General features: G+C 30.8%; 1 protein-coding gene across 1 annotated transcript; it reads left to right on the top strand.

Moving 5' to 3' along the window:
• Positions 1-7,703: 7,703 nt before the first annotated feature.
• Positions 7,704-25,009, top strand: LOC132736608 (amiloride-sensitive sodium channel subunit beta-like; the record flags this gene model as incomplete). The annotated part of the gene is made up of 8 exons (XM_060723772.1): positions 7,704-8,282; positions 15,762-15,898; positions 16,157-16,307; positions 17,059-17,252; positions 18,205-18,285; positions 21,071-21,162; positions 24,527-24,690; positions 24,920-25,009. Coding segments are annotated over exons 1-8 (1,008 nt in total), but the record flags the coding sequence as incomplete, so codon positions are not given.
• Positions 25,010-27,386: the final 2,377 nt, after the last annotated feature.

The raw sequence follows: 27,386 nt of genomic DNA, 5'->3' as shown, positions 1-27,386 counted from the left end.
ACAGTCTATTGCCTGCTAATCATAATCGATAACGATTTTTTAGATGTAGCTTCCTATGAGTTGAAACGAGGCCGTACAATTTAACCTTGAAATAGACAATAAGATGTTAATCAGGCGGGTGCGATTTGTTGATCCTAGAATTAGAAAGTCACGTTTCTAAATCGCTGATTCCGTGTCAGAATCGAGAGAGAACTTATCAAGCTCTTAATTAAGGAGATATTCAAAAGTTTCGGAAGCTATATTAATATAGTTCTTCCTTCTAATGGGAACGAAGAAAAATATAAGATAATGCATTGGGCGCCGTAGATTTTTAGAAAGCATTATACAAACAAAAGGGTATAATCAACAGTTGTTATTGCTGCAATTTCTTAGCAAAGAGTCTTTTAAAACTTATTCAGAAGCCGCCATCATGACTGCTCTTCTAATTCTGTGATTCCACTCGGCTGAAGATTGATTCTAAGAACGAGAACTGTTTAATCGAACGATTCAGAAGTGCTTCAAGGAATCGTTACAAAATTAATTATAGAGTTATGGTAAATCACCCCGATTTGTTTAGACTCAGAACATCTTTTTATCCGATGTACTGTCATATACTATGAGTTTTTACCGCGTTGTTTGGCCTTGTAAGTATTTGTTTTACTTTATATTTCTATTACTTACTTTATTTTTGTTTTATTTTTGGAAAAGCTAAAACATTTTAATGTTTTCGCTACATTCGCTACTTTTCATTAGCTTTTTTCTCTTCTTAAACAGTGGCATTTAAAGTTTAACGGATCCTAACTGACTTCAATCAGAATCGGCGTTTACTACTTTTGTTCTTTTTTTATAGTATGAAAATCAAACAGTAGTAAATTTCACAATTTATTTTTTAGCATTATTTATATTTCTAGTATCATGTTCACTCTTTGCTTTTTTATTACAGAAAACAAGTTCATAAACCTTTTATTTTTTACAGAAAATGTTACCTACGAGGCACATGTAGCTTATTTATCGTATAATTACTAAAAAAATATAGTACATTCATTAGATTGGTTCATTGTACTAGTAAAACTATCGAACAGTCACTAAATGACCGCTAAACCCAATAGATGCCGCCGACGCGGTAAATATGAATATTTATCCAACACTGATAAAATTTCTAAAATGCATACATAAAAGATGAAAAGTATGTATAAAAATGTTGACAACAACCGTTTATATAAATTACATAATCGCCAGAAATAACAAAGGATTTGTACGTCGATTAATATCTGTTAATATTAATATATTACGTATATTTATAAATTACTTATGATATGAAATTCTTATTTCATTTTCCGTATTTGCGCTGTGAAAATTATATTTCACTGCGGTGAAACATTTTTTCCGTAATTTTACTGGTCTTAATCCCGACTGCTTTCTTCTAAATCCATATCCAATAAATGATAGGGGACGTTTCTTGTAATCGTAAGGTTCAAAATAAGAAAGTATATAACAAACAGAAAAGTTTTGTTTATAAAAAACGGGACTTATTTGTGTTCTTCTATGGAAAATGTAATATTTGATTGTTTAAAATTTAAATCAATTCTTATTATTACACTTAATTTTTTCATTACACTTAATTTTTTTCACAAAACCTTATTTTGACCGAACACCCACTCGTTTTATCAGGAGAAATTTATAACGAACACATAATATCGAAATCAATATTTCCCATTTAACGTGATCTTTTGATCTAAAAATATAATTTTTAACAACCATTTACTTTTTTGTTGTAAAAGTATCGACATATTAAATTAAAATTTTATCACTTTGTACAACAAAGAACATAACTGCTTCATAAATAACGCAAGTCAACAGAGATAATATAGAGGTAAGTATCAGGTACCTTTGCTTTCTGATTATTCTGTTCCTGTCCTAAATCCTAACATTAATTGCATGTCAAATTTATTTCTGGGTGATGATATTCACGAGCTTTATATTCCCTTTGTGTGTATAACATTTAAATGCTGTGTTTGCAGAATTATGTTCACGCTATATAGCATAATTTTTTCACAGTAACAGTGTTGATTATGCCTCGCTTTATGTATGTAGAGCCACAAATATTTTTAGAATAAAAATAGGGTTATCACATAGTCAATAAGTAATTTAACGAAATGGATGCTTAAATACAAAACCATTGTCACTTCACTGAATTTTGGGGTCCTTTTGCCCTTATTAAAATTATCATTATGGAAACAGTGAAAGGGAGAGAGGGAATGAGCTGAAAGTTTGCACACAAATAATTGGTTAGACTTATATCAATTGGTACAAAAAATCTTGAAAAATATTTCCAGTCCTGTCATGCCGAAAACTTAAGTGGAGTCCCTGTAAATTGATATATTTATTCCCTCAATAAATAGATAATTACAAATATTTAATTGACTTGAGTTGATAACATTTTGTTCTCCTTCTCCTTTCTCTTGCTTCTCTTTCCTGCGTATAGAAAGAACCTAGCTCTTGCATATAAAAAGAACCTATTGCTTACAGAAAGAACTTCTTTGCCTGAAGATAAATCTGCATTGAAATTTGGAGGTAACATGATTATATTTCAGATTAAATTGCAAGACATGCCATCGATGTTTAATTTACAGCAAGGTTATCGTGAATTTACATGAACTAACGTTGAAATATAATCGTGAATTTACAGGACCTAAAGTCAAAAATATACAAAATATAGGTTTGAGTTTATATTCTAATTTAATGGCATTGTTCATGTTTTAGGCCAACTCCTGGATAGATGTAAGCAATTATTCAGTAGAGAAACAAACTTCTCTCTTTCTCTTTTTTTAAAAACGAAACACTGTTGTTAAAAAGCACTCACTAAGGTGACATTTTCGACACTTTTTTCCCGGCAATTAATTCGTTTTTACGAAATATTAATTCGTTATTACTAAATATTAATTCGTTTATACGAAATAATAATTCGTTATTACTAAAAATTAATTCGTTTATACGAAATAATAATTCGTTTTTACGAAATATTAATTCGTTTTACGAAATACTATTTCGCAATTACGAAATATTAATTAGTTTTTACGAAATACTATTTTGTAATAATTATTACGAAATATTAATTCGTTTTTACGAAAAAATAATTTGTAATTACGAAATATTTATTTCGTTTTTACGAAATCTTATTTAAGATCATTTTGAGCTTGACAAAGAACCTACTAATCTCATAAAGGGGTCATTTTCAAGCCTGGATCAACCTCTCGATATGCCGAATGGTTATCAAGTTATTATATTTAAGTGAACAGGTTTTTTGAGTGAGAAGCCATTCTCTATCCACAATGGCCTCTTGTTCCCCAGTGTCAAATACATGTTACTATCAGCAATGTTTAAATTTTTGAGGCAATTAACTTTTCTGACATGTTTCTTTAAAAAAGAAACATGCTATATTATTTCTATCTATTATCATATACATTAGTAAAACTAAAGGGCGAGTTGGGCTCCAGACTTTCTCTAATCTAATCAACTAAAAATATCTTTCCTTACAATTTATGTATGTACAGAGCCCCTAAGGTGACATTTTCCACACTTTTCCCCCGGAACTTAATTCGTTTTTACAAAATAATAATTCGTAATTACGAAATAATAACTCATTTTAACGAAATATTAATTCGTAATTACGAAATATTAATTTGTTTTACGTAATATTAATTCGTTTTTATGAAATATTTATTCGTAATTACGAAATGTTATTTCGTAATTACGAAATATTTATTCGTTATTACGAAATATTAATTCGTTTTTACGAAACATTAATTCGTTTTTACGAAATATTAATTCGTAATTACGAAATATTATATCGATTTACGAAATATTAATTCGTAATTACGAAATATTACACACGTCTCTTTTTGCACCTTATTTAAATACAAAATCGTTATTAATTAATGTATATACTGTATGGATATGTGTCCATTCGTACGTAAAATAACACAACTGAAACATAAATTGGACATTTAAGGAATTTTAAGGACTTTATGTAGGAAAAAATAGTTTGTATAAGTTTGAGATATAAATTAGCCGCGATATATGCTGATAATATTTACTACAACGTTAAAACACTGCTGTGCCCCCGGTAGGTCTCGAATCAATTATGTCAGTTTGAGAAGTAGATACATGTATTTTAAACACCTCTTAATCAACGCTTGCTTGGAAAGTCTAACATAAATTGTACAGATCGGAAATTGAAAATAGAGGTATTTGTTAACATGGCAAATGGTTCCATGTATAACCGTTTATTTTGCTCTATTTCTTTCTAGGAGAATGTTTTATATCGAAGGATTAACTTAAACATGGTTTTCCCTCTTGTATATTCAGTTCAAAGGCGTTTTTATTTATATTTTACTACTGACCATACTCTTAACCTAATTTAGACTTTGTACGTTGAATGAGAATAATGGTTCAGACCCTTTATTTTCTTTTTTCAACTGACTATAACCGTTACCATGTTGAATTTGTGTAATTGGTTTGTCCAGCATTGGAATTGAGAACGATCCATTCAAAGTTTATGTGATCTTTATATCGAAATACTACTTCCAACAGTAAAAACCCAGTAAGTCTACACGGATTTACATGCATGCCTGGCTCTATACTGGTGGCATAGAATAATCACTCTCCGTTTCAGAAGGTTAAGTGATCATTTTAACCAAGTTGCAAACACATCGTCCATCATCTATTAAAACCCTTGTCGGAAATAGCCGTAAAGATGCAACGAAGTGCGACTGATCCAAAGAAAGAAATGGTATGTTGTTTATTTTTATTATCAAAAACTGAACGGTATGGTGGCATTTTTCTGCCAACTGTTAACCATATAAATATCCCGTTACTATCTGATTAACTAGTTAGTGTTCGTGGTAACACGATAAATAACAGATATATATGAGACTAGATATAACTAGATATCTTTTTTGTCAGCTATATAAATAACGAATAAGTATCAAATTCCAAAAAAGTGCCAAGAACTACGGAATACCGTTAGGGCCATCGTGATTTAACTTTATAATCCAGAGGGTGACAGTGCGAAAGTGCGATGACGACAATACTACAGTGCATTGACAACTATCGTATTGTCACAATCGCATTATCGCTTTGTCGTCATCGCACTGTCGTATTGTCGTCATCGCACTGTCGCATTGTCCCCCTCAGGATTATAAAGTACCACGACGGCCCTATCGGTATTCCGTATAGAACTGCCAACACTTTCCAGTTAAATAGTAGATAATTATCTGTTTATCTATATTTTTATTTGTATTTGTAACCTAAAGTATCAGATAATTATCTGTATAACAAGATAAACTTTCACATTTCTATGCTGATACAATATATTGTCAGTTTGTAGTCAGATGCAATATAATGTATCAGTTTCCATTCAGATATTGGTATAGTACACGTTTTATGTCAGTTTTAGTCAAATAAAGATGTGTTAGTTTGCAGTCAAATACAGGTGAAACATAGTATCTATATTATGCCAAATGCAACTGTATTACATGTTCTATTAAATTCTAAAAAAAAAACATCTACACTATTAGATTGTAACAAAAATCTAACTTCATAAGGTTTTTATTGCGGTGATCATATTTCAAACATTAATCACTGGCAGCAATGCTTGTAAAAGTTTAAAAATTAAATATATCATTTACACAACAAGCCTGTAACATTATTTCATTCATTCATCTATATAGTTAATTACCTCCATTGAATCATCTGTTAAGGCTTCTCAATTTCACTTACATAACAACATTTATTATTTAGCATAGACTGATCCGGGGATTGTCTGTTTTAATATTGTAACCAGAATAATAACTCCACGTGCATCATTGTTAAACCATGTACACTGTCTTTATTCTTTTTAAAAATATTTCTTTATAGAGAAAAGATAATTCAACTTAGTCTTAGTTTTGCAACAATGAACGTTTCAAATTCTTTAAAATAAGTTATCTAAAAATATATAAATCTAATATTTAATTTATTATGTTGTTCATATTGTAATCGTCCTTTTGTTGGCTCGTTTGCTGTGTTCAGTTTCAGTTTTTTCTTCTGAATTTCAGCTCAAAAAGCGGAATATTTTGTTATAGTTAAGTATATGAAACCAGTTAGTTACCAGGATATAACACTGGCTGGGGCAACATCAAGGGATGTTTCTGCAAATAAAAAAATATGTCGAGGTCGTTTTTGCAGAAACATCCCGAGATGTCGTCTCAACCACTGTTATATCCCCGTTACTTTCGAGTTTCGTGAATTATAACTGTTGTATCGCAATTTCATCAATTTGTTTTGTTAAAGAAATCATCAAAAAAACCTTACAGCTATTTATAATAGGACATTTCTTGAATGTGTTTTCGCTACCGAAGAAAAAGAATAAAACAGTTTCAAGATATGCAATCCTTGAAAATTTCAGGACGCCAAATGTTAGAGACGGATTGTAAACTTATACCTTGTAGAGAAAGTAATATTGATTCAAGATTTAAGGGCTTTTCAAGTTTAGCGGATTTTAGCAGTTTTTAGCAGTTTTATATATGAGAATAAATTTTATTTCCTTTATTATCTTTGTTTTTATTCTTCGGAATGTCGGAATGTTCGTTACCGATGCCCCATTGGAGACTCTGTTAAAAAAAAACTCAACCGATATATAGCAGGTGCAAATTAAACTAAACCGTTATATATCAATTGTTTTTTTTCTATATATGAATCAATGAAAAAAAAACTGCACTGCTATAAATATATATATGTATCAATACAGTTTTCAAATGCTCACTAAAGTGTATAATGGGTTAGTAAGAACATAGTAAAGGTTCCAAACCATACGATATCATTCCCTGCGGTCTGGAGACCGCAGGGTATTGGTACGCGTTTAACTTTTGAGGCATGGAGAAGCACGTGACCTGTTTTCGGTACATGGAGGAGCATGTGATCTGTAAACCGTACATGATTGGTTAATTGACCTTTTCGAAATCCTAGCTAAATACCGTTTGCCGTTACGTTAGAGAGATTTACCTGTAAGGAATTAGTCCAAATTACCCCTAATTAAGAACAAAAACTATTTCGTGATTTTTCTAATTTTCTATAATTACTTTACCGTTTAAGGTGGAAAAACTTGAATGATGGGTTTGAAAATTATCAATGTTTCTTTAATATCTATCTCAAATTTTACAATTTAAATTGTTTACACTGAAAATCTACAAAGTTAAAATATTTGTAGTGGCATCTGCCATAATAAATAAAGATATTTTCTGCGTAAACTTGTGTGTTTACTTTATTTATTTTTTTTGCTCGGAATTATTCATAAAATGGTAGGCCTATTTAATCATTTTCTTAAAAAGAAATAATTGTTTTATGTTCGACTTTCTCCGGTCTTCAACGGTCATCAGTTTCCAAAGACCTAGCTTCTTCTATATTGATCGTTTATTCAATTGTCAACTATATTCTTGATACAAATGTTTATTTATCCCCCCCCCCCAAAAAAAAATAATGTTGAAAATAGTTAAATGAAATATCTTTATATCATTAAAATGTTCACCGCAGGAAACCATTTTACTTGTATAAATATTAATAAGCATTTCAGCTGTTACTAGGGGGCGTGCGTTATTACAGTCATAACTACAGCATTCACCTGATCCTAGTTATCCCACAGTACACTATTACAATAGCTAGCGATGAAGCGTGTGTAGTTTAAAATATCAAAACACACGAAACTTAATTACGAAAGGAGATATATATGTTTTAATATTAAAATCTGTTCTATTTTAGATGCATTCACATTCGGACTGTCACAAAAAGGACTGTGTTACTGAAACTATTGATGTTTTGTTTTTTAACTTTGCGTTGAAAATTAAATTGTAATTACTGCCCGCTTAGTGTTATTTCATAAAATAGAATAAAGCCAATCGCCAACTTATTGTAACCTTAACTTTGTTGATCAAATGGAGATAAATAAAATATTTTTTTCTTATTTTGACACTTTACAAAAAAACAACAATAAATAAACTAAAAATAAGACTTTTTTCATAGAAATATTTTTGTAGTGACACTTTATTAGCAGTGAAGGTTCTAACGTTTGAGGATACATCTATCTATCTTTCTTTTGATGTACACGTTCAAGTGTAATATCTAGAAATTCGTCAGGAAATTAAGTGAAACAATACTTATCTGAAAAAATGGTTGATAATGGGAAACAAAATCGTTTTCGAAAACTTCTTAAAGATGTGAAAGAGCGTGAAAAAGAAAACGGAAAAACTTTCAGGGACATTTTGAAGGTAAAACTTCAATATATAGATTTTAATAAATGATTTATAATTGAGCTATAATATGACGTGATCTTTTGTGTTTACCATAAGTCATGAACAATAGTACATTTTTGAAATAGATGATGACGTGTTTCTTAATTACAACAACAGAAATCACACAAATATATTAAAAATAGATTGTATTTGAAAATCATAATATTTGTTAGTATTTGTTTGTAGGTATATAGGTCTAGAAAGAAACTTAACCTGAGATCTTTCTTACTATCATATCTACTTTGTAATGCTATAGAATATATCGAGGGCTCGGTGCTAGACTATTCTAACTTGTAATTTGATAAGTTTTCAGGAAATGTAAAAGATATGTAACTAAAGTATTTTATTGTGATTTCCTTTTTTGAAAAAAAAAATTCACAACCAATCTTATCAAAAAATAGAAATAAGTTATGTACATGCTTCTTTTTTTCAAGAAAAGTGTAAAATATGCATTTTATTGCCTACATGTTAACATAGCCTTGTATTGCACTAGAAAAGCCACATTTTCCTGAAAATTTATTGTGCAAAACTATTTTATCTTGAGTAGGAATACTTTAACACTATAATATATGTATGTTTGTTTCCTAAATCTTGTGCAACACTATTCTATCTTAAGATAGATTACTTTTGCAATAACTTGAAAGTTAAGAATGTCTTTTATCTATCAAGTTAGAATATATGTTTACTTTTTGAAAGTAAATTTGTTTTCTTAAATAATATGTTTTGAAGGGATATTAATGTTAGGGGCTGTTCTAAGACCATATTATTTGATATTGTTACATATTTGCATAATTATTGGTAATTTATACCCTACTAAAATATATAGTAGGTATAAGTTTCATGGCAACCTCATACAAACACAAAAATAGGGTAATAATATTCATTTTAGTCTTATCTTTTGTGTTTATGCAAATTCTTAAAAGTGAAATCTACAGATTCTTTATATTAAACCTCATGTTGAGGCAGAGCCCTTGTTGCAAGTTTTTTTTTTATATGCATGACTCAGGGCATCATGTAAAATAACTGACTGCAATGACACAAATAATGAAATGATGAATATATGGTATTTGTGCTCGAAAGCATTGCATGCATGCTTGGGCTGGTTGTGAATGCATCCTTGTTGATGCACGATTAAAGAACTGCTTTAACCCAGTCTATTATAGGAATTTTACTATTCTTTAAAGCAGCACGCCTCTAGATTCATGCTAATTTTCATAAAATTTGAAAATGTCTTATAAAGTAAAATATTTTGTTCCAAGTTTGGTTTTATTGAAATATTTTGGAGGCATGAAGCTTTAAGCCTCTTATTATTATTTATTCAAATAGGTACTGGTAAAAAATACTTGATGTTATTGAGAAAATCTTTTACTTACACATTAGACATCCTGCAAATTTAAAAGATATATTATAATATCATTAATTCAATTTATAGACACATTGTTCAGCTGTGACTATAATTTTACAAACATACAAAAAAGAAAACAAATTTTCAATTTATTTCATGCTTTCTTATGGGTTTTAATGTTTTTTTCCTGCCTTTTGCCAAATAACGACATGCACAGACTCAATTGTGTCATAAAATCATGATGTCAAATTGTTCTTGTTGTAAAATAATCCTGTTACATTTTTGAAATGATATGACTGTATAGATATTTATGTGTTTCTCATGTTCAGGCACATTTTACTAATAATGGTGTTTATTCTGACGGAATTTCTATGTATTAAAGCTATATTCTTTTCATCCACATTCAGATATAGTCTGGCTGCTGTGATAATTCATTTTATAATTTCACTGTCCACTGAAAAGCATGCAATAAATGGCAATATTGTGAGAAATACACTTAGTCATAAGTATAATGTGATATATGTGAGATTTTTTTTAGCACTTACATAATTATTTGCTTATATGTTAAAAATCAAACAGAATTAATGAAATACTACAGAATTACTTTTTGAATATAAACATAATGTGATAAATTAAAAGTAATATACATGTTTATGATGATACGCAGAAAACAATTTAAGTGCCTCAAAACCAATAAAAACATATGAAATAAATGCAAAATTTGTTTATGTTGTATGTAAGATCAAATAATATTTCATTTGTGAACACCAGCAGTGTTATATTTTCACTTGTGACTGTGTCAAAATATTGCATCGGGTGTTCATTTTATAATCTTATCTTCCAATATACTAGACTAACTATGAAATATTTTGTCAAAGGAGACATTTTATTATTTTTACATAATGTACCGATATCTTGTGCTTATATGTTCAATAAACGATAGACACTGTTGAAACATAATAGAAATGGCTATTATGCACCAGAAAAACACTAAATTTTAAAAAGTTCGCCAATCACAATTTACAATTTCTCAGAAACCGACATTTTAAAAGTGAATTTAAATACAAAACACACAATTTATAAAAACTCTTTAGAACTTTAGAAGATACATTTAAGTAGTAATCAATTGTCATAATATTGTATAGTATTGATTAATTGTCATAATGTAAATGAATGTGCTGCTTTGGCATAAAGAATCCTAATTTTAAGAAATAAATCCTCAAAAACAAAATAATTTTTTACTGTAACTAATAAAGGTTGATGAAGATATATAAATTCAGTGAAAGTTCTGGACGTTTTCAAAATTAAAATTTCAAAAATTCAACATTCATAAGCTCATTACTCTGATTAAATTGTTTTTCTAGATTATCTAATATTCTAAAGTATACTTTTGTAAATATAATTATGTACAGGCCTGAAAACTTAAATCATGCTATTTGAACTGGAATAATAAGAATCTCTAGGAGTACTGGTACTAAACACAGAAATGAAGAGATACTAGAAGAGTTTCTTCTAATTTTTCTTCCCTTTTCTTACCCAACTTCAAAACAAATTATAAATTTCTTTCAAAAATAGGAGGCAATCTAGTTTCACTGTAAAAAATGAAAACTGTTGCGCATGAATTGCATGCAAATATAAGAATGGCTCCAATATGATTAAAATCAGCTCCTAGTTAACACTACACATCAGGATTTGATGATCATCAATAGTTTGTCACCTTCTCATAACCATTCAAACAGCCAATCATCACACTTTTGAAAGCGATATGGTTTCTAATTTTAATGGCTGGAAAACCATTACTGAATAGGTCATTTTCACAATCTAGGGAACAAACATGGTGTTGTCCATATAGCAGGCAGGTAAAATGGCAAAACAACAATGCCCATCAAAAATTTAGTCTTAAATTTCCAGTATATTTCACATTACTTCAACAATTTTTTTTTCTATCAAAAATCAACAATATGTTAACTTTAACATAAAACAATATTTTGATACTTCGTCTTATTCCTATTTGTAAAGGACAGTTTGATTTCATTGCTTTCCTGGGAAATACAAATCTTAATGAAGGTTAAACAAATACGGGGGAAATCAGATCTACATGTAAGAAATAAGTAGATCTGAACTTTAGTCAGACTGGAAAGGACCTTTCTAAAAAAAATGCATCCTTTTATGAACACTGATTGTCAGAAAATATAAATTATCACCCATTTTGTATACTTTATCCCGACATTTAATGTTATATACTGTTTTAATACTGTTACAGGCATATTGTTGCCTTTTTGCCTTTTCTTTTTTCTTCTCCCATATGAGTATCTAAATAGAATTTTAAAAACATCATATTTACTAAGTATTCACTGCAGAGTTGGTATAATAAATAAATGATGATAAAACTTGTAAACACTCAAATGTTCCACATACAGAAATAGACTTTAAGCATACAGTACCATATGGATGTAAATGCTTAGTGTTTCCTCACTATGGTAATTTGCCTTGTCATCTATCTCTTGTGATTGTCCAGAATTTTTGAGACACTCAAGTAATTTAAAACATACCTGTATTTATATAAATGGTGTAGATATTGGTATTTTAATTAATTTACACTTCATTCAAATAAATATTTTTTTCATTTGAATTGGATTTAATACAGAGATGATTTTTGAATGATTGTATTGACACAAAGCTTTTTTTATTCTTCTCTTGTTTTATTGAAATTTACTGAAAGCCAGTACTCTGGAGCACTAATCACTTTCACCGTCCAGTGAACTTGACTGGCCATAAACCATAAATCTTTAAATGTAAGCAACTTTAATATTCATCAATACTATAAACAAAGTAAATTTACAGACTAATAAGGGGAATTTTCTTCTAAAATTGTAAAATACTGAGTTCTGTTTTTTTACCAATTTATTTTTTGTACAGAGAATTTGAAATGTAATAAATGAGGAATCAAATTTTCTTCATCTTGGAAACAACGAACAACAGGCAAAAACACATCAGAATATGTTTAAAAACTGTGAATTTCTGTAATATATGATTAAAGAAAAAGTGTAATAAATATTCTTGGAATTTAAAACATCATGAAAACTTGTGATGACATCATCAAACTTTGTTTATTTTCTGTAAGAATATTTCAAATAGCAATAACTCCTGTTAACAGCATCTTTTATTTCGGTAGACTATTCTAACTTGAAGTTAGCATAGTCTTGCGCAAAGGTATATCAAGTTTTTAACTTAAAAGTGATTGTCAAACTGTTTTAACTTGACTTAGAATAGTTTTTTACTGAATATATTATATCACCAGATATTAAATATGTAAAACTTAAAAATAAGTGGGAAAGTCATTATGTCTTTTTAACAGAACATGCATTGAAGGAATTTATACAAGAAAATGTCAAAAAACCATTTTCTGAAAAATATTGAGTTAGAATAGTCTTGCGCTGAGCTCTCGATATGCTATTCGAACAAAAATTCTGTATATTGTTCTTTTGCTCATTTCTCTTCATTTGTATTTTGTTTTTGAGATTTTCACCACTTTAAAGTTGGATATTATATAAAAGTTTATTTATTGTTTTTTGAAAGTTTGACTTAAAAAGTCTTTTGAGAAGTGTATTGTGTTCTTTCATATAAATTGTGGGCGTTTTATTTTAGTTTATAACTGAGGTGAATTGTTTACAAGCATATAATATGGCAAATATGCAATGTAAAATGTACCTTTTTAACCCAATTTGCTTTTATTGCATTTAGAAACAAATGTCTATCACTTTCAATGTGTTTTTATTCTGTTTAATGTTGTTTTTTCTCTGTCTTGTTTTCTCATAGAAAATGAAACTTTGCTTCATATCATTCATCTTATCATTCGCCGAGTTTACATATGCTGAAATAGGGCATATGTTTTTCTGTCAATGTAAATGATTTATCACATAAGAGAAAGCTCTCTGTGTTGCCAGTTATTCTGTTGCAAGTTTATGATCCACGTTAAGCAAACTTATTGGTCTCCAGAGTTTTTGCAAGGTTTTGGCTTTGACTGAAAGATACCATTCATTGTCTTTGAAGAGTCTTTAATTTTGTTACTTTAAATGAGTAATCAATTGAATTTTGACCCTAGAGGCATAATTTAAATAATATTTATAGAGGACCACTAGATCATGTTACAAACCAAAAATCAAGGCTCTACACTTTGTGATTTTTAATATTAAGAAGCTTTTTAAAAGTTTTTTTTTTATAAAATATTTTGGTTGCCATGAAAACCAGATGTCTTCAAGGAATTTATTTATTTTCATAACTTTGGTAGGGCTTCATGCAAGGAAAATCCCTGCAAAGTTTCAACAAATTTGGCCAAGTGATTTAGGAGCTGATATATTTAAAGAAATTGTTGACGCACGGACGCACGGACGATCGATGGACGACGGACAATGGACCATCAGAAAAGCTCACCTTGAGGATATTGTCCACAGGTGAGCTCAAAACGTTTACGATCTCTAATAATTTCGCTGGATTTTTCGTTGCACCAACACTGTGAAGGTCACACGAAAACTTTCCAGTTTTATTGGTCCAGGAAGACCCCAGGTGCCCTGCCGTAAATAAATCAGACACAAAGGAGCACCATAGTAGAACAACCTACGTTACGTAGCTGTACATAGCTTCCTCACATATAAACATCCCTTGCAGGTTTCAAACCCCAAGTGGGGAGAGGTCAACTACCTTAATCATTTTTCAAAATGGTATTTCTATTATCTTTGAAGTATCCGCCTGTAAACACAAGTGTGTACAATACCACAAGGTTATTAAGTATTGTTATATCTCTCATTAAAAATGAGGCCATATTGGGTTTTAATTTATAATCCCTTATGTAGAATTATGTTAATTTTGTATATTTCAAACCCTTAAAACATGAATCGATAATTTCTGATTTCCTATAATAGTTTTATAAGTACATATATTGAATAATTAAAGAACAGTGCATGGTTGTAGAGGGACATGAGGACCATCAAGACCTTGACACCCATTGTTAAAAGCTGGAAATAACGTTTACATTGTACTTAATATACGTTGGTAATTGTAGTACTTAAACTTTCTGGAATTCGTCACTAAATCAATTTAATGATATATTTTACCAGTTTATGATAAATTATATCTCTTAACATTATCAAATAAGTATATTTCAGTGTCTTTCATATACACACATATATACATAACAACATATTAATATTGATAAAAATGTACATAAGACCATTCTACAATAGAATTATAAGAGACTTTATACTAGTAGTATACTTATATAGGGGATATTTGTTTAGTTCAGTGTAAAATCGGAACATATTTCACCGAGTGATAACAAAAAGGTATATTTCACGAGTGGCGCAGCCACGATTGACAATGAACTTTTGGTGTTCACGAGGTGAAATAACAAATTTCTATCTTACACTAAACTAAAACAAATTGTCTTTTTATTATATTCAATGAAACGTTTAAAAGGTAGTTATTTTTAATAACATGATACTTAATGAAAAGCGCACCAAATAATAATACAACGTGATGTCATTTAGGACGTCACGTTATTAAGTTGGTTTCCAGTACTGTGCACGCTGGTATTTTTACTGAAACAATATAAGGAGCTTAGACATCAATACAGTGAATTTCTGTGAAATATACAGCTAAACAAATATCCTCTAAATAATGCATTGATATATATTTCTATAAACCACCCAAAAGCATGTAATAAAAGTATATACATGCATGTGAACTCTCCCAATTTGAGCGGGAGACACCCTCTTTCTCCTGTCAAATTTAACAATTTTTCTTAGAATAAGGGATGGTTTAAAAAATAAAGAAATCTCCCTCTTTTTAATTTCAAAATTTCTACTATGTCTATTGTCAATAAAAATTCTCCCTCTTTTTGAAGTAGATTCTCCCTCTTGAACATTACAAAAAAGTTCACATGTATGTATATAATCGATAGTTAGGCCCTACTGATAACAATAATGCAACATTACAAGATCACTTTACATCATCAATGTGAGATTACCACCACTGACCTTCCATTTAAAAATTACAAATTTAAAAATGATAATGATGCCTAAATTATATTTTTATTTTTTGTTTTCGGCCAGGATTTAGCAGACTCGAGTTCTCTTCACGGAATTCCGAGAATTGTCGCCTCACGGCAGACTACAGTAAAAGTGTTATGGTCCTTACTTTTCATAGCCACGTGCTCGCTCCTTGGATATCAGCTGCTGGGATTGTATAAGTAAGAGGGTGCATCACAATGTTAAACACAAAAGTTTGTCAGATTACCTATTCATTCATATTTCATATGTTTGCTTTTTTACACAATTTACAAGTTTAGATATACATGTTTATTTTAAAAATAGAGAGAGAAATGAACATACTTTTATAAAAAAACAGATAAATTTAAACTTCAAAATAGAAAAAAAAATGTTACAGGTTCTGATAAGATAATTAATTTCCATTAATACATGTTGTAATTTTTGATGCTCTTTTTCAGCAATTATTACTCCTATCCGATACAAACTGTTGTAAAATTGGATTCAAGTGCCATAAAATTTCCCGCCATTTCTTTGTGTAACATGAACCCAGTGAAATACTCTGAACTGATTCAAATAGATAGTTTGAACTTCATACTGAATGAAAACACGGTAATATATATCATTATTTATAAATAAACAACATCATGAAATGGGATCTTATATTGTTGAAATAAAAATATATATACAATACTCGTTTAATTGTCATAAAATATATTGTTTCTTTTTTCTTCCCTCTTTTCTTTGTGGTTGTTATTGTTTCAGTCGTTTCGTGTTTTTGTTGTAAAATTCACACAACCTTACTTTAATTTAGCAATATTATAATTCAAGTGTTGTGCAGATATATCCTTTTCGGACAATAGCTTAATAATACAAGTACATGTACAATCAAACCCTATGTTACAGACCACTTCTGAATAAAGATCACCCTGTGAATTAAGACCATTTTTCAACAACCGTTTATTGTGTAACCACCAAATAGAGACCACTTGTCGGTTAAGGCCATGTTTTGTCTCTCCTTTATGTGGCCATCGTTTACAGGTTTGACTGTGATCAAAGACCAACAATTCCCTATTAGCGAAGAGCCTTCGTGGTTATTTCTTTTTTTAATAAGCATAGCTTTTAAAAACAATAATGTCTACTTTTTACAGACTGTAAACAAGACTAAGGTTCAATGAAAACAAAGTACGCTTTTCATGTTTGGAAACCGTTGTCTTGTAAAATGTCGTCTGCTTATTGTTTTTTTCCAAATTTTACGAAACCTTTAAAATAATAGTGACTGTAGAGGATCTTTGTACTTGACACATTGTGAACATTCTTAGCAAGCAAAGAGCTTAATTCATTGCCATTTTTTCAAAAACAGCATCAAGCAAATTCGACGGAACCTACCACTTCATTGCCGGATGGTGATTATAATTATGATTATTTTGATGACCAGAATGACTGGGACAGCTCCGTCAATACTGACAGGTATTTAGATCAACAGCTCAGTGGTAACGTTGGTGAATGGACAAAGAGGGTCAATAAGTTCAAAGTTATCCATAGGGGTTTAGATTTGTGAGTGTTCAAAGTGCATATTCTATTTGTTACGATTTTTTCCTCTTTTTTTCATGTTTATTTCTTTGTCAGCTACGATCATTGTCTATTCTAAGGCTTTTCATTTGTACTAAATTGATTTGTTTATGTCAGCAAGAATAATTACTAATTCTCATTTGTCTTTGTCGGCAAAAAATATCTTTTATTTTTTTTGTCAGCAAGAATACTATTTGTTCGAATGATTCTTTGTTTGCAAGAATTATCATTTATTTTAATTTGTCTTTGTCGGTATGATATTAGTCAAGGGTTACACATATCTTATGTTTGTTATTATTTCTTCCTTACCGACTTAGATAAATAAATTTCGTATTGTATGGTTTTATTGACACAATTCCATTTTATTTCACAAAACAATATTTTCTTTATTCAAAGAAACATTCAGAAATGTAAACAAATCTGATCTTCATTTATTCCATGTATTTAATATATATCTATAATTATAACGGTGAACTTGTAACGGTCGGAACAAGTTGTTTATATAAGCATATTGTAATTTCCTATCGCAGAAATGTACTATACATTTATTTTTTTTTTCAGAATTTTTATTGGCATTTGAATTCTTACTCGCAGTTTAATACTATAGTGATGTTGGGACGAGAAACATTTCGTCATAACACTATACGCGTTTCAAAAAGGTTTCATAAATTGGTTTGTGCAATAAGATTTTACAAGGGAATTATTTTTAAACACTATCATAAATGAGAATATGTTTGTGTCCGAAAGGTCGTAAAATATTCAAAAATACATGTATTATAAGGAACTTGCGGGACTTGCCAGATACATTTGGCCTTTGTTAAAGACAAAATCTCAAGCAACTCAAAGTGTGTTGAAATTATCGCTACATCTTTTCATTTACAACAGTAATGTGCAAAAAATATTTGCTTCTAAAATGCGTTTTGAATCATTTTTCAAGGGAATTGCGGACAAAAGCGGGTCATCAACTAAAAGAGTTCATTTTTTCGGTAGATTATGCGGGGACTGAAGTGAATGTATCGTAAGTTTAATAATATTATTTTTATCTTAAAACATAGCATTATATGACGAGTAATTTCTAAAGTAACAATCATTATCATTACTGTTAGTATTACATATATTATTATCAAAATTATCATAACATCTACTATCATGATGATCATGATGATGATGATGATGATGATGATGATGATGATCATCATCATCATCATTATAATTATTATTCATCATCATGATCATCATCATCATCATCATTATCATCATCATTATTATCAGCATCATCATAATTATTATTAGTCTTCTTCTTATAATTATTAAAGATAATTAATAATAATTATCAACAACGGTTTACGTTTTGTATTTGATGGTACAACCCTCTAGCTGTTTAACGTTTTGTATTTGAAAGTGAACTTTAGATGGTAACTTTTTGATTTTGATAATTTGACTCTCTAGGTGGTTACGTTCTGTATTTGAAAGTAAAACCGTCTAGGTGGTTAACGTTTTGTTTCTGATAATTTACTCTGTAGGTGGTTAACGTTTTGCTTTTGATAGTAAAACCCTGTTTGTGGTTAACGTTTTGATTTTGATAGTGAAACCATCCAGGTGGTTAACGTTTTGTTTTTGATAGTTAAAGCCTCTAGGTCGTTAACGTTTTGATTTTGATAGTTAAACCCTCTAAGTGGTTAACGTTTTTTTTTTTTTGATAGTTAAACTCTGTAGGTGGTTAACAATTTGTATTCGAAAGTGAGGTCCTCTACTTGGTATACTTATTGTTTTTTATAGTGAAAACTTTTGGGTGGTTAACGTTTTGTATTTGATAGATAAACCCTCTAGTTGGTATACGTATTGTATTTGATAGTGAAACCTTTTATGTGGTTAACGTTTTGTATTTGATTGTGAAACCCTCGAGGTGGTTATTGTTCAAAAATTAATAGTGAAACCCTCTAGTGGGTTAATGTTATGCATTTTTAAGGGACCCTCTAGATAGTTAAACTTTGTATTTGAAAAAGAAACCTTCTTGGTGGTTTAAGTTAACAACAACTACAAAAACAATCAAAGGGCTGCAAGCTCTGTTTTTTTCTGATCTTTGCAATCTAAACCGTACTGTATTTCTGTATGTACTTTCCTGTACAAGTTTATTAAGTTTTACTATAAATCATCTTGCAGGGCACCGAGTTGCAGCGACTGCGTTTAGACTTTTTTCTATAACAGTTTATGTTTGATACATACGGAATTTAACATGACCAGAGTTTCTTAGTAGTTGCCTTGACTGGGTAGACCTCTCACTTAACGAGCATATTACCCGTGGACAACGATGACGTTATAACAAAAACCATCTGAAGCAAACCAAATGATTCTTAATTTAGAATTTCCATTAGGATTTGTAATCCTTATTAATTTCGAAATATTACCTGTTGTTTAATACTTATGTAAATCATTTAGCAAACATCTTCTCGCCCAAACAGTCCCAGGTATAGTCGCTGTCAGATTTATTTGAAGTGTTGCCATATCATCGACATCGCTAAAACTAGCGCTTTTTATTTTATGCTTTTCAATGGATTACTGATTTATCTGTGAAAATTATATTTTATAATTTCACAGTGAAAGCTATCAAAATATAATTTAAAGGTTTTCCCCACGTCGTACCTCAATTTTATTATTGTTGACAATTCTGACATTGTTAGGTCTGTTTAGACAAAAGAAAACCTGAAGTTGATTAATAACTGAAATTTCAAAGATAATCAAAAGAAGAAAAAAAACTTACTTCAATTCATTCAAATTTCCAATCACCAAATATCGTCTCTAAGTTTTTGTTTCATTTTAACAGTTAGAAAAAATACAATTCCTTCCACATGCAAAACTGCTCTTGATGACATTTGGGCATATTTCAGTATCCTACGAGCAATAACTGCCTAATAACTTTAAAAGCAATGACAGGCATCAGCCCGAGGAATAAGTAAACCACCAAGCGTTCGTAGGGCAGCATTTCAAAAATTCCATTTCCTAGCCGTTTTATTTTGAATGTTTATACATCTTTCAACACTTATTTATTGTCTGTAACAATCCTCAAATAAGTTTATTTCTTCTAAAAAGATGTATGACTAACAAATCCAAATGATATCCCTCTGAATTAAACACAATTATTTTCCTCCCGTGAAATACACAACTTTTAAAACTTGCGGCCGCTTACATTTCACAGAGCAAGGTCTAATTCGCCGTCAATAACAGAAATAAGGATAGATGGTTTGACTTTTTCTCCAACTAGAATTGTTTATTTTTATTATTAAAACAAGCGATCATTCATATTGTTGAATAAAATGAATAATATCATCGCCATTTAACGTGATTGTCGAACTTATTTTTCAGTCCAATACTTCTTGTATTTTATATTAAATTCGACTAAATGAGGCTACCGATGGGGAAAACAGATTTTAATATTAAAGTTAATTTTAAGGAAATTTCATTTAAACTTGTTTTTAAGCATAAAATAAAAAGAGAATTTGTTTATTTGTTGTGTAAGATGTAATTTTATTTCATCTCATGAACTTTAAAGAACTGTTTTGTATAATAATATTATAATAATACTGTTTTTAAAGCTCACTCGATGAAATAAAATTTCATCTTACACACAAACAAACAAATATCCTCTATGTATGCGTGACCGTTTCTTATGGTAGAAATTGATTATCGATCGTCGACTGCCCTAAATTCGTCCCTGTCCTAGAGTCAACATTATTGATAAATAATTAAGAAAATACAAAAACAAACTGCCTTTTTTCACAATTATAATTCATCATCTTTTTAAGGAGACTACAGCACTTCACATCCCCGATATATGGAAACTGCTTCACTTTGTCCTCTAGACAATTTATATCCTTGAAAAGTGGCCCAGCCAATGGTAGGTTATTTACTAGACCGCTACTTATAAAAGAGCCGGTAGGTAATCAAAAATTTAATGATATTATATCTCGCTAGCCTGAGTGACATAATGATGCGCATCCAAACGACAAACATTGATTTAAACAAGCGATAAAGTCACCGATTTGGATATATTTTTTCGATTCTAACACGACATCAACAACGAAGGCTGCCGTGCTGAATTGCGCGCGTTGGTTATGTCACATGTATAATCATTACGTCCATGACTAAATATAGAACGTCAACCGTGATTTTATTGCATATTTTAACACGACCCACATTTTCAAACATGTAGAAGAACCGAAAGTATGTGTTATTATGCAACAAAATCGCTGTTGACGTTCTATATTTAGACTTGTGGCATTATCATTATAGATCTGACATAACCACTAAAATGAGGCGCTTGAAAATAAGTATGGAAACAAATCAGGCGCAATTTAGCTTAATATCAGGTACGGCAACATTTATTTGTTGATGTCATGTTAGAATCGAAATGATATTTACAAGTCGGTCATTTGATCGCTTGATAACATCACTGTTTGTCGTTCGGATGCGAATCATTATTATCACTCGGGCTATGCCCTCCTGATATAATTCCTCGCATCCGAAATCCAAACAGTGATGTTATTGAGCGATTTAATCACTGTTTGGGATATATTGTTTCTTAAATAACACACACTTTCGGTTCTTCTATGTTCAATAGGGAAAAATCCGGGTCGTGTTGAAATATAAAATAACGTATTTTATGTTTAAAGATTACAATTTTGCATATAAAGTGGTGTTATATTGTTATATATATATATATATACAGCTGTGTTATATTTAAGAAATAATATATCCCAAACAGTGATTTTATCGCTCAATAACATCACTGTTTGGAGTTCGGATGCGAGGAATTATATCACGAGGGCGTAGCCCGAGTGATATAATGATGCGCATCCAAACGACAAACAGTGATGTTATCAAGCGATAAAATCACTGATTTGGATATATTATTTCGATTCTAACATGACAATAACAAATAAATGTTGCTGTACTTGATAGTTAAGCAAAATTGCGCCTAATTTGAGTCCGAACTTATTTTCAGCGCGTCGGATTTTTAGTGGTTACGTCACGTGAATAATGATTACGTCACATGTCTAAATATAGAACGTCAAACTGTGCATCTGTTGCATAATAACACACACTTTCTGTTCTTCTATGTTTAATAGGGAAAAATACGGGTCGTGTTAGAATGTTATATATAACGCTGTGTTATATTGTTATATATAATGCTGTGTCATATTGTTATTTTTAAAAACAGTGTTATATTGTTATATATGAAGGCGTGTTTTATTGTTATATATAAAAGCTGTTTGTATTATTAGATATAAAGTTGTATTATATTGTTATATATAAAGCTGTGTAATATTGTTATTTATAAAGCTATGTAATATTGTAATATATATTGATGTGTCATATTGCTATATGTAAAGATGTGTTATATTGTTATATGTAAAGATGTGTTATATTGTTATATGTAAAGATTTGTTATATTGTTATATGTAAAGGTGTGTTATATTGTAATATGTAAAGGTGTGTTATATGTAAAGGTGAGTCATATTGTTATTGTAAAGCTGTATTATATTGTTATATGTAAATCTGTTTAATATTGTTATATATAAAAAGCTGTGTTATATTGTTATATATAAAGTTTTTTTATATTGCTATTTTTAAAACTGTGTTATATTAAGAGATTAATACACGGCAGAGTTGGGCTGGAAGGTGATAATCGGCCCGCAAAATGAACAATAGCCCCCGAGGGCTTCAGCCCGAGGGCATTATTCATTTCAGGGTCGATTATCACCTTCTGGCAAATTAATGTCTTTAATACACTTGGTAGATTTAATTGTAGCATTTTTCTATTAAAAAATACTTTGAAATTTCTTTCGTTCAAATTCCTGTCTACAATTCTACTGTAGACTTAACTCTACAGTTCAATAACTTCTACAAAGTGTGTTAAAAGTACACTACTGTAGGATCTAGAAGCAAGTTCTATTTTCATTTTTTTCGGAAAGAATTTGTCGTATTATTATGCTCCCCGAAAACTTTCGGGTTGTCCGTCCGTCTGTCAGTCCGTCCGTACGTACGTACGTACGTCCCGAATTCGTGTCCGGCCCATAACTTTGTTATTTGAAGTCGGATTTAAAAACTATTTCACTGAAATGATCACCATATTGAGACGACGTGTCGCGCGCATTATTTGGGTCGCTACCTTGAAGGTCAAGGTCACAGCATGACCTTGCAACAAAATCGTGTCCGGTCCATAACTTCATTATTTGAAGTCGGATTTTAAAACTATTTCACAGAAATGATCACCATATTAAGACGACGTGTCGCGCGTAACATTTTGGTCGCTACCTTGAAGGTCAAGGTCACAGCATGACCTTGCAGCAAAAGCTTGTCTGGCCCATAACTTCGTTATTTGAAGTCGATTCTAAAACTTTTTCACAGAAATGATCACCATATTAAGACGACGTGTCGCGAGCAACATTTGGGTCGCTACGTTGAAAGTCAAGGTCAAAGCATGACCTTGCAGCAAAATCGTGTCCGGCCCATAACTTCGTTATTTGAAGTCGGATTTTACAACTATTTCACAGAAATGATCACCATATTGAGACAAACTGTCGTGCACAACATTTGGGTTGTTTTTACACTTTGAACTTTGTCTGTGACATAACTCTGACACTACAAGAGGTATACCTTCCTGTGTCCAAAACCTATTCGGGGAGCATCACCCGGTTCAACCGGCTCTTGTTTCTTTTAATTTCAATAGTAATAAAACTCGAAATACGCTTAAGCTCTCATAATAAAATCAAGCGATTCGTGCCTAAAACCTACTTTCACTTTTACAGTTAACTGTTTGATGACGTATTATGACGTCATTGTTTCAGTTTGTGCACGTGTACATGTTCGGCGGGCTGATAACTAGTTCTCGGCCCCGGGCCACAAACTCATAATAGGTCACGTGACACTCATAATCAGTTGAAATCATAGGCGATTTTGTTACTATATATAGTAACAAGTGTATTCACGTTACAAATAAACCTGTTTTATATTGTTAAATATAAAAAGCTGTGTTATATTGTTATAAAATTATAAAGTTATGCTATATTGTTAATTTTTGAACTGTGTTATATTGTTATATATAAAACTGTTTTATATTCTTAAATATCAAAACTGTGTCATATTGTTATACAATTATAAAACTGTGTTATATTGTTATATATAAAACTGTGTTATATTGTTAAATATAAAGCTGTGTGATATTGTTATATATAAAACTGTGTAATATTGTTTTACAGGGATCACAATTACTTTAAACTTGGAGACGGATGAATATGTAGAACAACTTTCAACAGGGTATGGTGCACGTTTAGTATTGCATGAACCCGGAACATACCCCTTACCATATGACGAAGGCATAACTTTAAGTCCAGGAACTGAGACAAACCTTGGACTGAAAATGGTATTTATAAACAAAAGAAGACATTTTGCATGAAAATATGCAACAGAATTACAAAAGAAATATATTTCTTCCTCATTTTGCTTGTTGTTTGTCCATTAAATTTGGATGAATTTTACTTTCAAATCTATGGTCGTAATATATATACTTTGAAAGGGAGACTGAGTAGAAAATGTCTGTTTATCAGCCGTAGAAGATGCAGACACCCCACATAAATATCTTTGTTTTGTAGGTACGTATATCGAGACTTGGTCAGCCGTACGGTATCTGCACAGCCGGAGACGAGTTTCAGCGACAATACAAAAAGAGATACAGCGTGGCGGTAATATTTTCGATTTTTCTTTTATACGTATTTACCTTTGCAATTATTGGTGTATTAACATCTCCAGGATAAATGAGCCGTGTCATGACAAAACCAACATAATGGGTTTGCGACCTGCATGAATCCAGACCAGCCTGCGTTTCTGTGCAGTCTGATTAGGATCCTTGCTGTTCGCTATCAGTTTCTCTACTTGTTATAGAGTTTGTAAGCAAACAGCATGGATCCTGATCAGACTGCGCGGATGCGCAGGCTGGTCTGGATCAATGCTGGTCGCAAACCCATTATGTTGGTTTTGTCGTGACGCGGCTCAAATGTAATCTGGAACTCGGCAAATGTTGGTTTTTCCAACAAAATTCCCAGGAACAAACCACAGGAGCTTGAAATTCGATGAATACTCGTTCTTAAGTCCGATTAAAAAAAAATCCATACCTATATATAAACAAACACAAGTAAGAAAACAACAGTTTTACCCCAACCACTTTAGACAACAGCAATTTACCGATAATATCATTTGTCACGTAAATGTCCGAGCTAAAAGAAATTAAGTAAACATGCAAACATTATTTAACTATTAACCGTTATCAATTTCGGCCTAGTGATACAGATTCCTCACGTAAACCAGATGTTGACGTTCAACACAGGTTCCATTTACCTTGTTGTTGTTTTTGTTGTTCAACGGACTGAATTAACGGAAATAACTTGCGGTGTATCTGGACAATAGTAATCCCCCTTGCCCTATTTTGAGTTTGAGGTTTTCCAATTTTGTGTATTGTTTTTTAGAAATCTCTTAAAACTAAAGTTTGAATAAGTTATAAAAAATCACTATTTAACACAAATATTGAGAACAATAAACACATGTTTAACACGTGCTACTGTCGTATAGCTGGTTGCACAGGCTAATGAGTCATACACGCTATATTAAAAAAGAATGACAAGTCAACATGTATATACATATATTAAGGTTTTTATTTAGTAATGTGCACTATGGAACATGACATGATTTATGAGTATTGTAGTGCATTATACATGCGAACTGATCTTATGTCAGAATGATTAATATATGTAACTCTAAAACGTGTGTGTTTATATACATTGTAAAATGTCCTTAGGACAGGTTGATATTATATATACTATTCTCAAAATGTCAGAGTGGACGAGTTCGACTTTGGTATTCCACTCGTTCACTTGTGTGTTTGTATTTGTATATTAAAAGTATGTAACATCCGTGAGTTCTTTCTCCGTTATACGACACTACCGGCACATTTTTGTAACAATGTAATAAACAGTCAGTAGCAGAACAACAACAACCCGGTAAATGGAACCTGTGTTGAACGTAAACCTATGGTTTGCGTAAATCATCTGCGAGGGTTATATGACTGGAGGTATATTTTTGTTGAGGTTATATAACCTAAGGTGTAAGCGGAGGAATATATTTCCGGATTTGTAATCCAATGGTCATATGACATGATGTCATATAATGTAACTTTTTTTTTCAAAAGCAATTAATGATTGGAATTCCTTGCCTACATGCATTAAAAATAATAAGATCGGGTATTACAAAAGCTCAGTAAAGGCCCATTTACTAGAACAGTTAGGAATTCATTATTAAATTCACTTGAATGACTTGATATTGATCTTCTTTTTTATTGTTTTCCAGTTAGTAAAGTAAAAGAAAATATTAACGTTTAATATAATACTATATGACATCTTCCAGTTTCAAAAGTTTGTTTTCAAGTGTTTTTTTCTTCTTCGTTTTTTGTATTGTATATTCTAGACAGTATATATCCAAGGACCCCATGGGAAATAAGCCTTTCATAGGCAACCCGAGATTATTGCACACTACTTTATACATGCTTCCACCTACGTCGTCACATTATTATCATTTCGTAAATTGAAATCTGGTCATAGGAAAGAAAGATAAATTTAGTATTGTCTACATTGTATTTTTTTTCAGATTTTTGTTCTTTGTTATCATTATTTATTATTTTTAAATGAGCCTCCTGTGATATTTATGTTTGACAAACTTCCGAAATATTTTATAACAATTGTTATATTCCGAAATATTTTATTACAATTGTGTTATAAGTGTTTGTATTAAGTATATGTGTGTGTTTAACATGAATAAATATCTATATATCTATCAAGATGTATAATCCAAGGGTAAATGACCGGAGATGTAAGATGAGCGTTAAATATGACCGAATATATTAGCCTGTGGTGTATTAACTGTATGCGTAATCCGATGGTAATATTACCGGATCAGTAATCCGAGGGTTAAATGACCGGATATATAATTCGAAGGTTATGTGACCAGGTGTGTAAGCCGAGGGCTATAATTTTGACCGGAGGTGTACGCACGGGGTTATAAAGATCTTTT

The sequence above is a fragment of the Ruditapes philippinarum genome, unplaced genomic scaffold (genome assembly GCF_026571515.1).
Source record: "Ruditapes philippinarum isolate M1 unplaced genomic scaffold, ASM2657151v2 ctg1303_1_1_1_1, whole genome shotgun sequence".
NCBI lineage: Eukaryota > Metazoa > Mollusca > Bivalvia > Venerida > Veneridae > Ruditapes > Ruditapes philippinarum.
Note: the sequence above shows the minus strand (reverse complement) of the source record. Positions and strands in the feature narration are given on the sequence as shown.